Below are 15,952 nucleotides of genomic sequence, written 5' to 3'. Positions count from 1 at the left end.
TAACTAACCGTCAAGTATTTCAGCTGAGATACAATTATTTTTTTATTTACTGGTATATTATATCAATAATTTGATAAAATATACGTTTTTACTCCATATAAAAAATATAATCTAGTTATGAAATTTTTATTTAATTTAAAATTTGACATTTAGTTATATTAAACAAAATGTTTAAAAAATTTTATCATGATTTTAACAAAATATAATATGTAAATTGTAATGTAATTTATAAATCAATAAATATTAGTTTGTAGTTATTTTTCATTTTTTTATAATTAATTCCAAATATTAACTTATTTTTGATTAAAAATTTATTTAATTATATGTTTTGATTAAAATGTTAATTTGTAATGAAATAGACAATAAATTGATTTATCACAACATAAATTTAAAAAAATGTTTTTAAAAAAGTAGTTTTTTTAACTCAATCCATTGCAGTGATTAAATAATCAGTCATAAAAGACATTATTATTAAAAACAAAATCATTACTTTTAAGTTAGTTCATTGGGTATACTGTATGTACTTGTGTTAAGCTTTAATAATTTTTTAAATATTTTTTACGATTAAAATTGGAATATTTCAATAATAATACTTTATGTTTATGTTGCATCAAATAATAACTATTAAATATTATATTAGCGGTTTTATCAACATTATAATTGTCAAATAAAAATATATATAAATTATCAATAATACATACAACAGTAATAATAATAATTGAATATTTATAAACAATTTTATTTATATATTTGTTTGATTATTAGTTACAACTTGCAAGTGAACACACAGTCAATATACTGTATGTAATAACAGTTAACTGTTGAGTAAATTAAAGCAAATATTTGATGATAAGAACAAAGCGATCAAATAAAATGATTATCAATTACTTAATTGCAAACATTTTTTTTCAATTCATTGTCTAATATTTATTTTTGTTTGTTATCGTTAACTTTTATTATAAGAGTATAATAATTTAAATGATACTAAATTACAAGTGGTTTTATATAAATTTATATAACTTGTTGAGAGTTTTAACTAAACAAACAAATTATAAGTATTGTGAATTATGATAGATATACAATTTACAATTGTATTATTAATAGAATATATTGAACTGGGAAATTAAAAATTTTTTCAAGTGCATATAATTTTAATATTTTATCAAAAATTGAAAGTGAAAACTTTTATTATAATTAATAATTTATTTTTAAAATAATAATAATAACAAAAATGGATAGACGCCACAGTCTACCTATGAATAGTATAGATCCGATTGATGCAAATATCAATGATTATAAAAATAATATTTTAATACCGCCTTCAACTCAAAGGATTAGAAAGGTTGGGTCAATTCATTCATTTATTTTTTTATTTATTTATTTTAATATTAATATTTGTATAATAATTATATATTTATAAACATAATGTTTCACTCAAACTGAATCTTAGTAACTCAATAAAAGCAGAAATTTACTTACAATTACATTAAATTTATTGTAATAATTATTTGAATAAAATTATAGTCTACCAGTTGTATACCAATACTTTATATTTGGTTAGTAAATATATATAAATAATATGTATTTATTAATAAACAATAACAAATGTTTTTATTTATTTATAAGCACACATTCAATTGTTTAATCATATATTAGATTTATATTATGTATTATCTGTAGCGTTGATAAATAGAGATTTAGCAAAAAAAATTCTCAATAAAGTTACAAAAATTAAAAATACAATATGTAAAAATTTATCTATTTTTACATAATGTTTAACAATGTAAACCATATATAATAATGTATGATATTATTAAATACATTATAATTCTATGTAAATCTACCCAAACAATATATAAATACAATACAATATTACATAAAATTTAATTTTTGATAATTTTTAATCTATTATCTTGTTTTATTTTTATTATGATCGTTATTATAAGTGATTAATCGTTAAATTTATTGGTTATTAGTAAATTAGATATTTTATTATAATTATTATTTAGCTAATTATTTTCTATAAATAATTTTAAATTTAATATACCAGAAATTAAAACTAAAAAAAAACAATTATATATGTGGTATTTGTATTATAATCTTTTATCAGAAAATATCAATCTGAATAAAAATGAAATATAAGTGTAAATTTTGTTATAATTTTAGGTAAAATTCCCATTAATTTTCTAAAATACAAAGATTGTACAACATTAATACTATTTGTTTTATTTATTATATTACAAGCAAAACCCATTTTTTCAACACAATAAATATAAATAAATTATATGATATGATTCTTGTTTTTTCTATAAAAATCATTTATAAAGTGTTTGAATAAAATAAAAATAATATGTTTGAGAAATGCATTATAGATATCACACGCATCTCAACCTTATGTTAGTTTGAATGCAATTCCCGAAGAGATGCTAACAAATGGTTCAAAAGTAAGCAGTAGTGAGAAGACAATCAATGATTGGGCACCGGATGGTGGCTATGGTTGGGTTATAGTGTTGGCATCTTTTTGCTGTAATCTCACTGTTGATGGCATTTGTTATACATTTGGACTGTTTTTCAATCATTTTGTTGATTCTTATGGTTCAAGTAAAGCGATGACAGCATTAGCCGGTTCTCTACTAAGCGGTTGTTATATGACTGCAGGTTTGACTTATATTTTTATAAATTTACGATTATATTATAAACTTTATAATCGCATATAATTAATACTCAATTGTATTAATTGCCTATCAATTAATAACTTATAAGTTGATAATATGCTTATCTTTAATATTATTGTATCTATTTTTGTACTTTGACTACAATTAGACATTAACTCATAAATATTTATGCGTTATCTTAAAAATTAAGTATTTTTAGATTTATTTTAAGCAAAATACAACAAATATTTATATTAAATAAAAGTGTAAATAAAAGAAATCAATAAAATATCAACTGATTTTTATAATTTAAAATCATTTTGTTTATGTTGTTATAAAGTGTTAAATCTAACAAAAATAATGAATCACAATATATTTTAAATTATCATAATAATTTAGTGTCTCATCATTTAATATTAATACTAAATTTTTGTACTCAAATAACTCAAAAAAGTATAAAAATTTCAAACACATTTCATGTATAAATAGATTATAGCAATAAAATATATAAGAAAACAAAATTACACTTTAGAAAACATTTATTTATATTTATAAAATAATACAAAATAATAAAATATAATTTTAACAATAATTTTAGGAGTATTTGTTAGCGGCCTAACAAATAGATACGGGTGTCGTCCCATTACAATAATTGGTAGCATTATATCATGTCTGGCATTCATTACATCGACATTAGCTCCAAATATATTCATTTTGCTCATCACTTACGGAATGATAGGTTAGATTTTTCATAAATTAAACAAAACTTTTTATTATTTAATTTAGCAAAAAAAAGTTTACATTTTTTAATTCAAAAGCGGGAATCGGATTCGGATTAATTTATTTACCGGCGATAGTGACAGTCGGCTATTATTTTACAACAAAACGAGCCTTTGCTACGGGTTTGTCGCTATTACTTAACAAATATCACAAAAATTATTAATCAATAAATGAATTGAGGATATATTTTCAATACAGGTATAGCTGTTTGTGGTTCAGGTATGGGTGCTTTTCTGTTTGCACCGTTATGTCAATGGCTATTATCAATCTACGATTGGCAAAATGCTATAATTATATTATCAGGTATTTTGTTTATAATAAAATTAATAAAAATATAAACTAAACTTTGCCGCAGGTCTTATACTTAACTGTGCTGTCTATGGAGCACTCATGAGACCACTTAATATTGTGATCAATCAATTGGATGACCATCTCCTAGAAAATAAAGCAATTAATAGTAGAGAATCGGGAGTTAATTTAACGACAGATTTTGATTATATTGAAGTCCATGAGTCCAACAATTTAGATATTAATTATATTTCAGTTAATTCTAAGCAAAATAAGATACGATCCAAATCTGAAATCCGTCCGCCAGTTCTTGAAGAGCTATTACCACAGGTTCTCCACAAAAGACAAAGTATACATTCATCCCAAAGATCTATAATAGTGCCGCCAATGACCAGAAAAGACATCTTTTACTCGGGAAGTACTCATAATATTAAATCTGAATCAAACGGCAATTTGAGTGGTGTTTTCATTAATAATAATCGCCACTCAATTGATGCTAAATATGCACAAAAACTGTCGATCGCCAGTGAATCCATGTTTTATGAGATGAAAGACATGGAAAATTGGGATAATGACAAACAATACAAAATTACAAACAAACAAAATAATGACAAACAAAATCTTATTTTAACAATATTTGATTTATCTGTACTGAAACAGCCAGTTATGGTATTACTAGTTGTGGCCAATATTTTTGGGATGACTGGCTATTACATACCTTTTGTCTATATTACACAATACGCTATGACTATTAGTGGTAATCTAACTAAATTTGTTATTTAAAACATTTCAATGATTTTAATTAAATTATAATTAGATGGTAATGAACCGGTAACTTCAGGACAGTCGGCAATGTTAGTGTCAGCTATTGGCATATCAAATGTTTTGGGAAGACTATTGTTTGGTTGGATTAGTGATAAAATTTCAAACAAACAGATCTGTGGATTGACTATAACGGCGCTTACAATAAACAATTGTTGCCTTTTTATTGCCGGTTTTGTCACTATTTTGATACCTCTTTGGAATCAATATCTGATTTTACTTATTGATTGTATATTATTTGGTTTGTTTATCTGTATGTCAATTGAAAATTTAGTTTAAATTTAATTTATTAATTAATATTTTTATTATTAAAAGCCTCTTACATGTCATTGACTTCAATCATATTAGTAGATCTAATGGGAATTGAATGTCTGTCCACAACATTTGGATTAATCAGTTGCTTTCGAGGCATGTCATCAATATTGGGTCCTCCATTAGCCGGTGCCCTATATGACACAACCGGTTCATTTTCATTAATTTTTATTTGTTCCGGTTTACTACTTATCACTTCTTCTATTTTACACATTTTTGTATCAAAATATGAAAATCATAACCAATTAAAATAATATTATATTTTGACAATTAAATAAATACACTTTGAATAATGCAATTATATTAAATATCTTAATTTGTTATCTCATACCTGTAAGTTACAAATAAATTCAATATAATGTTTTTTATACTAATAATTTGTTGCCAATTAATAATTAACTAAAATCAACACTTTTCATATTTTAATATTTTTATAATGAAATGTCAAAAATTAATTTTGATTACATTGATTGTCATTTTTAAATGTATGTTTTCATTACAATTAATTTTAATTTCATTACTCGACTTATCTCCTGTATATGGGCTTCGTTTTTATAGTGCATAAATGCCTTGTAATATCCCTGTTTGGTTTAGTTTAGGTGGTGGTGGGGTTTAGTGGGGTGTGAGGTTAGGAAGTGGTGTGTGGGTTGGTTTTGTGAGGGATAAGGCAAGGGATGGATGAAATAGTAGATAATGGAAATAACTAAAAATATGATAGATATTAGTCTATAACTTAAAATAAATAAATAAATTTGAGTTAATTCACGCCCACATAATATAATCATTGTATTTAATACACTGTTGTATTGCAAAATATCAAAACGAAGTCCATATTTAGGAATCCGGCCAAAAACAAACGCGTGTCACAAACGCGTGTCACAAACACGCGTTTTGCAATAATAGAATAAATTAGTTTAAAAATTTATTTATAACTGTAATCGACAATAAATATCAACAGAATTATATTGATTAACAAAATCAATCTATAAGTGATATATCATTCAGTGGTCAACTATCGAGCTATGGTTCAGCTAAAGCTACAGAAGCCAAAGGTCATTATCATGGATGTGATCGGAACGGCCGTCAAATTGGGATTCATTGAGAAAATTCTCATCCCATATATCAAGTCTGACATCAAAGCGTATTTGGAAGAGAAATGGACGGATAAAAACACAAAGAGAGACATCGAAAGAATGAGAAAGGAGTCCGAAAAAGATGAAAGTGGAGTCAAGATTGCGGCGGCCAACGCACCCGAAGCAGAACAACACGATTCAGTGGCCAACTATGTGTTGGCTGCGGTTGACTCAAAAAAAGAGTCGAAAGGTCTTCAGATGTTTAAGTTTCATATGTGGTTCTATGGCTTCGAAAAGGGAAAGTTGGAGACACCGGTCTATTCGGATGTACCAATTCAGGCGAGAAAATGGAAGGATATGGATGTCAAGCTGTATGTGCTGAGCAATGGTTGGACTGAGTTCACTAAAAAGGCTCTCTCAAAGACTACTCACGGCGACCTCAACCTTCTTATTGATGGTCATTTCGACAACACTGAGGGACAGCTCAACAACAAGGAAACGTTCACCAAATTGTTGACCAAACTGAAGGCCAAACCGGAGGAGTGTCTCTTTATGACCAAATCGGGTGAAGAGGCGCGCGCCGCCAAAGAGGCAGGTATTTCCATACTGTTGGTTCTCACTCACAGAAAGAACATCGAAAAACTTACCGAAGAGGAGAAACAACTGCCAAGAATCAGGTCTTTCAATGAACTCGAGTTCTCATCCAAAGAAGGCGAAGGCGAAAGCACTCAACCACCACCTCCTGAGGGCTAACCTAAACATAAAAGGTTAGATCAGTTTGAAGATGACTGAGAGATACATTCAGATCTAAATATGTCATCTATTTATTGGTCTCTCATTTCATCCATTGATTCTCTGATTCTTTCTGTTTATAGTTTTTACATTCAATAAAACAAATGTCAAAAATTGTTTAAATTCTTTGTTCTTACTCTTAATTTTATAACTTTAATATTATAAGTAAAACACATTTATTTTCAAAAAAATATATTTTTTAATGACATGTAATTATTAAAGCTATTAAATTTAAATAAAAAGAAATATTGAATTAATTAAATTATTAATTAGTTATATGAAATTATACAAGACAATTGATTATTAAATCAATAGTGATAATTTGATAAAATAAATATATTTGAATTTATGTTAGTTGAATATATAGTTATATAAGTTATAACTTTTAAAATAAAATATTAGCATTAATAAATAAATTGAATCTTTAATGCATTTATTACAGTATTATTAGTTTCTTATGGAAGTACTAATGAATCATTAGTATTACATTAGTAATGAATTAATTGATTTACTAAACATATTTCAAATATCAAATCACTATTTGATAAATGTTTTAAATAAATATTTTACAAACATTTTTAAATTACATAACATAAATAACATAAATATAATAAATGTATAAAATTATGACTTATTATATTACATTATTTAGAAAACTTGTAAATTATTATAATTCAATGTATATATTATATTACAATTAAATAATTAAAAAAAGATAACAATTATTAACTAAAATACTGGTTATCAGAATAAATATCTTTATATTCAACAATTCCTTTATTACTTATGGCTGGTCTTAATGTTGTGAATCCCTTGCCATAGCATAATGAGTCACATTTGCCTATAATCTGAAACATATCCCAAATAACCGACAGTTGTCGGACTCCTTGATCACCATTACATCCGTTTTGATTTTCAGCTTTAGAAAAGACAACTGAATAGATGTAATCACCAGCACAGGTGCCGTTGGATATGAATCCATTCCATACCGACACCATATTACCTGTATTTGTCACAAACAATCATTTATCTCAAATTCATTTAATAATATTTCATCAAACCGTTTAAAAATGCAGAAAAACTGTGCAATTGATTGATTGTCAACAGTTGTGGGTTATTATCAATAAAAACTTTATAATAATAAGACATCTGATTGTATACAAAGCCATTGCATGTCATGTCAATTGAATCTACAGAAGTCGAGTCCAATATCATTGACACATGAGAGTCGACATTACATTTGAAACATGTATTGAATGTTGCCTTTACTGTCAATAATTGTGTTAAACCTAAATTACAATTGAGTATATTTTTCAAATTAAAAGTTTCAAAAATAAATTATTATTAATATTAAAGTGCATTTACATTACTGACCAATGTTTGAGCTCTTTAGTGTCGATGATATAAATGGCAAATAATTTATGATAACAAAAACTAATGGCAAAAATACTAAACGCATTTTTTGAGTTAACTTTTTATAACTTGACATGAGATTGCAAAAACTAATTATTTTATTAAACATTAATCAGATTTTTTTTTGTTACAATTTAACGTAATTTAAATTTTTCACTAATGCTAACATTAAAGTTAATGTTACGGAAATTTGTTAACACATTTCAATGGAAATATATGCTTACAAGTAGAGCACAAGTGTTTAAAAATATATTATAATTTAAAGAATAATATTATTCAATGAGAATCTATATATTATAATCAGCAATGTTTTGATTATTTATATGCGTTTATTCTCAAATAACAAAAATAATTTTTATAATTAATAATAAATTCTAACTTTAATAAGTTTTTTATTAAAATCATTTCTTTAAAAATTATAGCTTAAAATAATTTTTAACAATCAGATATTAAAACTATAGTTATTTGAAATATACCAAATAAGTTACTATAGATATCAATATCTGATATAGTTATGTCTGAAACATTAAACATTCATAACTATTAGATTTGATCCATAAAAGCTTACAGATGTATGAAGTGATTACTTTATAAATAAAAATTTACTCACAAAATATGTCATTAAAATAATTTTTTTAAAACTGCAAAATTAAAAAAGAGTTTATTAAATGTTTTATTAATTAGTATAAATGTGTTGCAAACTATTTATTTTATATTAGTGAACAAAAATAAAATAAAATAAAGTTTATTATAAATAATAAAAATGAAGTTTATTTTATTTTTTGTCACTTGCGTGTCATTGGGTGTCACAATGAAACAAAATATTGTTAGACCTAATGGAACAAATCAATGGATAGGCAATGGGGGAGCTGGAGGTTGGGGTGGCCCAGGAGGTAATGCTGAAGGAGGAGGAACTGGTGGTGCCGGTGGCAATGGGGGAAATGGCGGTAATGGAGGTAATGTTTGGCTTAATAGTCCCAATGGTGTGTTACCAACAAAACAACCGAACGATACTAATACTAATGCAGGGATGGACTCAGCGTCTAATTCGCCGAAACCATCCCCGACTCCACAATCACCTGCAGAAACAGTAGAGCCAACAACTGAAGGACCTGATCCAGAACCGCCAAATACGAAAGCCCCCACAACACAAACACCACCAACAACAACAGCACCCACCACTTTAGAGCCTACAACTCAATCTCCAACAACTATACCTCAAACTACTATAGCGCCATTAACAGCGGCTCAGACAACTGATCCGACAACTAAAGTAACCATTGCTAACAATGATGACACAGAAATCATAGAACCCACTACTCAAATGCCCACCACAACAGTAGCACCCGTTTCTACAGAAGTACCGACAACTGATGAGCCGACAACTACTACAACTGAAACCCCATCAACAACTGAACCAATAGATATAAATGAAAATGAAGACAATGTTCCCACAACACCTCTTAGTCCTTTAACTATAGAGCCGACAACTATACAACCAATTGAAGTGGTAGATGAAGTGGTAGATATTAATGATAATGATGTTCCCACAACAGTAGTTATTGCGCCAATTACTGCACCTCCAACAACGATTGAAACAACCATAACTACAATTATACCTACTAAGCCAACTAAGCCAACTAAGCCAACTAAGCCTACTAAGCCTACTAAAGCTACTAAGGCTACTAAAGGTACTAAAGGTACTAAAGCCTCAAAGTCTCCGCCAACAACAGTGGAACCGGAACGCGAGTGTACCGGCATTTGGTGTAATATTTGGGGAAAACCTCCACATAAACCACATAAACCATTAAAACCAATTAAACAAGAAAATACAATTATCTCAGTTGATCATCAATTAGATCCAATTGAATCACTGGATCCTTTTGAACCTTTTAAACCAAACCAGAAACCATATAAACCTAATAAAACTGATAAAACTAGTAAACCAAACAATTCAAATAAACCAACAAAATCATCATCTAATCTAAATAAAAGTACTAATAAACCATTTAAAACACATAAACCTTATCTGCCTAATGAAAGTCAACAAATAAATGATATGACGGCTCACAACCCAATGACCACTTCATCGACTACTGAAGAGTTTAGTTGGGATTTTGATTGGAGTAAAACAGATAACAAAAACATTAAAAAAGATAAACCTTATGATAATAATGATATCACTTCTGATAGGTCGACAACTGATATCTTTTTATATGAAAATTTTCATTGATTTCAAAATTATATAATAATTTGTTGTACAAATAATAACATATTTTTAATTTTTAAAATTATATTTATTTCAATGAATTAGTGTTATTGATTTAAATAATAAAAAAAAATTGTTATAAAACTTTTTTTTACAAATTATTATTTATTTAATATTAGTTTTTAACAATTTTATTATTAGTTAATAAATTTTATTGACTTCTCTCATTGATTATTAGTCGGGCAGATATAAACTTTAAACAAAATGTTATCGAAAGCAATATAATCTGTAATAATAATCAAAATTAACATATCAATAGATGTCTATTTATCAATAAAAATATCAAATGCTATTTTGTTATTATTATTTTAAATAAATTATTAAAAATCTTATACAAACTTCAACTCCTCTTAAATTGTTGATAATAAAAATATTACCGCACGTAAACCCTATTTGGTACCCACCTATGCGCTCAATTAGACCTAATAACTGAATTCATAATTGATTTAATTTATTAATATTTGAAAATTAAAAAAAAAATTAAATACTTTGAAGCCATGAATCATTTTATTCATATTTGATAAAACCATAAGACTATTGAATAGTTTATAGGAATAATTTGCCTCATTATATAGTGTGGCACATGTTTTAATAAGCAATAATAATAAACATATATAAAATATATCGAAATAAAGACAAAATAGTCTAATAATAAAAGGCATTTCACCAAATATAATGAAGAATGAAATGGTACTAATAATTGTGGCACAAGTTAACCAAATAAACAGCAAAAATTTGGACCAATAGGTTATGTCATACTCCCTGATCTCATCATACATTTTATTGTATTTCACCACTAGTTTTATCAAATTTAAATGTTTGTTATAATTATTATCTTTAATATTATCCAAAAATGCTAATACTTTATTATTCGTTTCTTTTAACTTTAATTGTAAATAAAATGCAATCAAATAAAAATAGATTAATTGCCAAAATATTATACTATAGACTATATTAACAATCATATACCATAGGATACAATTTGGTATAATAAATATAACTAATTCAAGTAGTGATGAGCTCCAGAAAAATGCTAATAAATTAATACAAAATATAGTGGTACTCAATGAGATGGGAATATAATCACCAATTTTAAACAACACTTGTGTCCGACTTATAATTTTCCAAATAATTTCTTTATTTTTAAGACCAATATCTTTAGGTGTCATAAATCCGGCCATCATATTGAAGACATTCATATAAGTCGGTCGGATGTGATACTTGTGATTATAAATGTTCAATAAATGAGATGAAATTGTCAGCAAAATTGAGAAAATGACTGTCAAATTAAAGTGAAGACTTGTGCCAAAAGTGTATCCAAAATCACCTAATATTTTGTAAAATAATTCACTTCTTTGGTGTAAAATAAGTAGACAAACAGCGCGACAAACAAAATATATTTCAAACACTAATATATACATTGGTTTTCGCCATTGATTTCTGTGGACATTATCGCACACATCCAATGAAAGTCCTATTCTGTAGAAATGAGTTCCCGACCCACTGTTCCTCATCTCTGTCGGCAATATATGTTTTGCATTGAATTTGTTATCATTGTTGTACTTCATTGTTGATTCAAATACTATGACACTCATGTGTTTTCATAAAAGATATATCTGTATAAATACCTGTATATAAATTTACACATATAATAAGTACAATAACATTACTGTATATTAATATCAAGTATTTTAAATACTATAAGAATATTCTATAATTTATTATTTCAATTATTTCGTGACTTTTAGCAATACATAACAGATCTTTAATAATTTATTTGTTTCCATAAATATTTATAATATAATGTAAAATAAAATTACTATTAAATGTATTTTATATTATAAAAATTAGTTTATTTTATAAAATAACTAATATAAAATATTAATAATAAATACTGTAATAATGTTAAATACCCTTTATTTTTTATATAATTGCTTGATTTTATTATAATTGTCAAAAATAAGTGATTAAATATAAATTAATTAATGATTTAAATTTTTGTTTTAATATTATTTGATAATAATTATTGAAACTCGAAAATTGTTTGAATAGAAAAGTATAATTAATAAATATTATATATAAATACTTTCAATTAATTATTTTAAAGAATATGCACTTAGAATTTTTAATTATTCATTTTGAGTTTAATATTATTTGTCATTTCAATATAATATTATAATAATCTAAAAATATATCTAATATTTATATAATCCAAATATATATATACTTTATAAATTATAAAAGTAAAAAATCAATTTAATTTGCATGTTAAAAGTAATTTAAAATTTATTTAAAAATACATACCTTTTAAAAAATTAATTTTAATTTAATTTAAAATTATAACAATTTAGAATATGATTATATTTATTAAATTATCTAATTATTATACAACAACTTTTAAAACTCATAAATTTGATTTTATTTATAGTCAGTATAACGAAATATTGTAAAATATGATAATTTTGCATATAATAGAAAAATTATACAATAATAATCAAATAATTAAATTGTTTTGTAAACATGTATAATATTTTTACTAATTTACTGATAAATATGATACATAATTAAATATTTTTTTAATATATAAACAACTAAACTAAAAAAATTGTTTTCGCTTCAATTATATCTTTAATTTTAATTATGTTTATCCTTCAAAACGAAATAACGTTAACAATAAACTGCAAAAAATAATTAAATTATTTTTATTTTTTATATTTCCAACACTTTTACTTCTAATGAAAGTAATACACGATAAGTAATATACTGTATATTATAATGATATAACTTATATTGTATTAAATTGTATTATATTTAATATAAACTTTAATTATATAGTTTCTATTATTTAAATTTATATAAAATGCAATTTTTATTAATTCATTATTTTAATTTGTTTATTATTGTTATGATAGTTAAGATCATTAAAACACATGATTATATTGATATAATGTTTAATAAAGTGCAAAATCAGTCAATTCATTCAATTCATTCAATGGTATTATGGTTTTTATAATGATTTTTATTACTTAATTATTAATGTTTTTGACATTTCAAAGGAAGAAAAAGAAGAAGAAGAAGAAGATGTGTCATTTGAACGGTTAATGAATAGTCAGATAAAAGTTGAAGACAGAAGTTCAGTACTATTGCGTGAAATCAAATTAATGCAAGAATTGCAACACTTTGGTCGAGAAAGGATTCCCGAAAGGGTTGTCCACGCAAAAGGTAGCGCAGCGTTTGGCCACTTTCGGGTGACCAACGATCACATTATTCAGTACTGCAAAGCATCGTTATTTGCCGACGTCGACAAAGAGACTCCCGTAGCGGTCAGGTTCTCATCGGTAACGGGCGAGAGAGGCAGTGCTGACACTGTTTTCGGTGAAATGCGTGGATTTGCCGTTAAGTTCTATACAGAAGAGGGTGTTTGGGATTTAGTCGGTAATAATGTTCCCATTTTTGCTATTCGTGACGCATCACAGTTCCCGGCATTCATTCACGCAAACAAACCAAATCCTCGGACAGGACTTAGGGATCAAAACAGTGTTTGGGATTTCAATTCATTGCGTTCAGAAACTCTTAATTTGATTACTTATGTATTCAGTGACTTTGGTATACCTAATGGTTTCAGACATATGCCTGGTTTTAGTATAAATGCGTTTAAATTAGTTAATTCACATAACAAACATGTTTTCGCTAAATTTCATTGGTATCCACACCAGGGTATAGATAATCTGGATATAGATACAGCTGCTTATCTTAGAGGTAGTCAAACACTTTTTTCTATAAATAAAATAAATTGTTAATTTCATCTGAAAACATGTCAAACATATTAAATAGGTGTAAATCCAGATTATGCCCGACAGGACCTGTTTGATGCCATAACTAATCATAGATATCCTAAATGGACATTAAAAATACAAGTCATGAATCAAAAAGATGTCGACAATTTAGAGTTTAACGCTTTTGATGCAACAAAAGTTTGTTTTGTTTTAATTTATTTTTTTAGTATTTTTGTTGTTTAAAACACAAATTTAATAATATATTTATTTGTTTGTTGAATGAACAGTATTGGCCTGAAGACAGGTTTCCCTTCATTGATGTGGGAGTTATGACACTCGACAGAAATGTCGATAACTTTTTTGCCGAAACAGAACAGTTAGCTTTCTGTCCGTCCAATTTGGTCGATGGTATTGAGCCGTCACCCGACAGAATGCTAATGGGAAGACTGTTCTCATATTCAGATACTCAAAGATATCGGTATTTAATAATTTATTTCATTTAATATAAAAATTAGTTATTGCTAAAAATTTTAATATTTTGCCAATTTTGATATCATTAGCTTAGGATCAAACCATCAGCTAATACCAGTAAATGAGCCAATCAATGGTGCCATAACTCCCACACTAAGAGATGGTCAGATGAGAGTTGACAATAATTTTGATGGTTTGCCTAACTATTATCCCAATTCATTTTCATTGATCACCGATAATCCTGTATATCTTGAGCCTCCGTTTACCATAAAGACAACTAAAGTTTTTCGTTACGACGATAGCAATGACCATAACTACAGTCAGGCCCGACAATTATATTATAGTTTACCGAAAAGTTACCGAAAAAATTTGCACAAAAATTTAGCAATTTCTATGACTGGTATACAACAGTTTATTATAGATAGAATGTTAGCACAGTTAGCAAAAGTTGACCAAAACTATGCCAATTATGTGAAACGTGAAATTAATAAACTTTCAATATATAAATAATTGTAAATTTATAACTGTTATTATTTATTAATGTTAATTAAATTTAATATAGTAACTAAACTAGAAATATTTAAAATATTATTTTACTGAACTTTAATTATTTATGATATGAAAAGTTAATTATAAAAAATAAAAAGTGTCTGTTATAAAAATGTTAATTATTTAAAAATAATAATCTATATTGAAATGGTAAATATGTACACTGTTTGTATATACTGTACAGTACCGGTATGTATAAAGTAAACTATTATATTATTTTTAACTTTAAATTTTTTAACTATATATTTTTCAAATTTATTAGTGCATTTAGTAATTACTAAAAATTACTGTTACAACTTTAACATAGTTTTAAAATTTGTTAGCAATTTGTTTTCAGTTTGTAATAATTATTATAAGATATAAATTCATTAAAAATCTATTATTGTATGACAAGTATAGAGGAATATAATGTATAATATTAAATAATAAACAAAATTGTATTAAGTTTTTAAACGGTTTGGTTTAAAATTATATTATAGTATATAAAAGGAAATACAGTTCAATTGGTATAATTTAAATAAGTATATTATTATTATTAATATTTATAAATAAAAGTATTAAATAACATAATTTTTAGTCAGAAATTAAGATCAAAAGCTTTAACATAAGAGTAAAAATTACAATTTTATTTGTCAAACATTTAAATTCAATGTCTTTACTTCAATTAAATTTATATTATATTTTAGTGAGGTTTTAGTCAGTCTTAATGAAAAATAAAATATATATAAATTGAATAAAAGAGAGTCATTGTTT

General features: G+C 25.6%; 5 protein-coding genes across 5 annotated transcripts; 4 read left to right on the top strand and 1 right to left on the bottom strand.

Annotated features, from left to right (window-relative positions):
- The first annotated feature begins 1,260 nt into the window (after positions 1 to 1,260).
- LOC128963532 (monocarboxylate transporter 12-B-like) lies at positions 1,261 to 5,110 on the top strand. The gene is made up of 8 exons (XM_054310047.1): positions 1,261 to 1,342; positions 2,373 to 2,658; positions 3,253 to 3,393; positions 3,473 to 3,556; positions 3,633 to 3,737; positions 3,790 to 4,479; positions 4,540 to 4,797; positions 4,860 to 5,110. The coding sequence occupies exons 2-8, from the start codon at positions 2,424 to 2,426 to the stop codon at positions 5,108 to 5,110; spliced, it is 1,764 nt and encodes a 587-aa protein (XP_054166022.1). The 5' UTR covers positions 1,261 to 1,342; positions 2,373 to 2,423.
- Positions 5,111 to 5,773: 663 nt separating this feature from the next.
- LOC128963173 (enolase-phosphatase E1-like) lies at positions 5,774 to 6,783 on the top strand. The gene has a single exon (XM_054309667.1). The coding sequence runs from the start codon at positions 5,879 to 5,881 to the stop codon at positions 6,680 to 6,682; it is 804 nt and encodes a 267-aa protein (XP_054165642.1). The 5' UTR covers positions 5,774 to 5,878; the 3' UTR covers positions 6,683 to 6,783.
- Positions 6,784 to 7,446: 663 nt separating this feature from the next.
- On the bottom strand, positions 7,447 to 8,180 carry LOC128963531 (uncharacterized). The gene is made up of 3 exons (XM_054310046.1): positions 8,096 to 8,180; positions 7,783 to 8,010; positions 7,447 to 7,724 (listed from the first exon to the last, which is right to left on the bottom strand). Exons 1-3 carry the CDS (start codon positions 8,178 to 8,180, stop codon positions 7,447 to 7,449), a joined length of 591 nt encoding a protein of 196 aa, XP_054166021.1.
- A 765-nt stretch (positions 8,181 to 8,945) lies between these two features.
- Positions 8,946 to 10,367, top strand: LOC128963530 (mucin-2-like). The gene has a single exon (XM_054310045.1). It carries the CDS (start codon positions 8,946 to 8,948, stop codon positions 10,365 to 10,367), a length of 1,422 nt encoding a protein of 473 aa, XP_054166020.1.
- Positions 10,368 to 13,350: 2,983 nt separating this feature from the next.
- On the top strand, positions 13,351 to 15,787 carry LOC128963529 (catalase-like). Its single transcript, XM_054310044.1, has 6 exons — positions 13,351 to 13,398; positions 13,460 to 14,162; positions 14,238 to 14,377; positions 14,467 to 14,657; positions 14,740 to 14,969; positions 15,777 to 15,787. Exons 1-6 carry the CDS (start codon positions 13,351 to 13,353, stop codon positions 15,785 to 15,787), a joined length of 1,323 nt encoding a protein of 440 aa, XP_054166019.1.
- The last annotated feature ends 165 nt before the right edge of the window (positions 15,788 to 15,952 follow it).

This window comes from Oppia nitens, unplaced genomic scaffold, assembly GCF_028296485.1.
Source record: "Oppia nitens isolate AA-2021 unplaced genomic scaffold, nextdenovo-longstitch-racon4-pilon3 scaffold7_pilon_pilon_pilon, whole genome shotgun sequence".
NCBI lineage: Eukaryota > Metazoa > Arthropoda > Arachnida > Sarcoptiformes > Oppiidae > Oppia > Oppia nitens.
This window is presented reverse-complemented; position numbering and strand designations above follow the sequence as displayed.

Coding starts and splice junctions, on each gene's coding strand:
- LOC128963531 (XM_054310046.1), bottom strand. CDS start 8,180: ATGCGTTTAGTATTTTTGCCATTAGTTTTTGTTATCATAAATTATTTG. Junction 8,011..8,095: donor ACTAAAGAGCTCAAACATTG/GTCAGTAATGTA, acceptor ATTGTAATTTAG/GTTTAACACAATTATTGACA. Junction 7,725..7,782: donor TTTTTCTGCATTTTTAAACG/GTTTGATGAAAT, acceptor TGACAAATACAG/GTAATATGGTGTCGGTATGG.
- LOC128963529 (XM_054310044.1), top strand. CDS start 13,351: ATGTTTAATAAAGTGCAAAATCAGTCAATTCATTCAATTCATTCAATG. Junction 14,378..14,466: donor ACGCTTTTGATGCAACAAAA/GTTTGTTTTGTT, acceptor TTGAATGAACAG/TATTGGCCTGAAGACAGGTT. Junction 14,658..14,739: donor TCAGATACTCAAAGATATCG/GTATTTAATAAT, acceptor TGATATCATTAG/CTTAGGATCAAACCATCAGC.
- LOC128963532 (XM_054310047.1), top strand. CDS start 2,424: ATGCTAACAAATGGTTCAAAAGTAAGCAGTAGTGAGAAGACAATCAAT. Junction 3,557..3,632: donor AAAACGAGCCTTTGCTACGG/GTTTGTCGCTAT, acceptor TTTTCAATACAG/GTATAGCTGTTTGTGGTTCA. Junction 3,738..3,789: donor TGCTATAATTATATTATCAG/GTATTTTGTTTA, acceptor ACTTTGCCGCAG/GTCTTATACTTAACTGTGCT.
- LOC128963530 (XM_054310045.1), top strand. CDS start 8,946: ATGAAACAAAATATTGTTAGACCTAATGGAACAAATCAATGGATAGGC.
- LOC128963173 (XM_054309667.1), top strand. CDS start 5,879: ATGGTTCAGCTAAAGCTACAGAAGCCAAAGGTCATTATCATGGATGTG.